The 518-nt window shown below is 27.0% G+C and overlaps 1 protein-coding gene across 1 annotated transcript; it reads left to right on the top strand.

Moving 5' to 3' along the window:
• Nucleotides 1-303, top strand: LOC112681162 (the record flags this gene model as incomplete). Its single annotated transcript, XM_025551424.1, is given in 1 exon segment — nucleotides 1-303. A coding segment is annotated over 1 exon segment (302 nt), but the record flags the coding sequence as incomplete, so codon positions are not given.
• Nucleotides 304-518: the final 215 nt, after the last annotated feature.

Here is a 518-nt window from a genome sequence, read left to right as displayed (position 1 = left end):
AAAAACGTGTGGCAATGCGTTGCAGTCGAGCTGTTTTAGATAGCATACACCGTCGACTGAGTACAACAACAACAACAACAACAACAGCAACAACTTCTACAAACGACGGTCATGAAACTTCAACGTCATTGCCATCCTACAAACCATACACGTCTTACAGGTTAAACGCTTGCATCCGATCGTTCAAACATCGAGTTAAAACTGTTGTGACGATGAAAAAAACATTGAACAGATCGGATGACAAACGATATATTTTAAATGACCGTGTGCATACTCTAGCACATGGTCATTATAAAATTTAATAATATATTATACTTTTATTTTTATTTTATTTTATTTTATTTTTTTTTTTTTATATAGTTATCATTATTATTATTATTTTATCATATAGATTGTATATGTATATATATATATTTTAAACAGTTTATTTATTTGTATATAACTCTTGCTGATGTATTTTTCTGTATAGAATAAATATATATATATATAATATATTTATATATATATTTACCTAGAAA

This window comes from Sipha flava, unplaced genomic scaffold (genome assembly GCF_003268045.1).
Source record: "Sipha flava isolate LNK unplaced genomic scaffold, YSA_version1 18703_pilon_pilon, whole genome shotgun sequence".
Taxonomy (NCBI): domain Eukaryota; kingdom Metazoa; phylum Arthropoda; class Insecta; order Hemiptera; family Aphididae; genus Sipha; species Sipha flava.
This window is presented reverse-complemented; position numbering and strand designations above follow the sequence as displayed.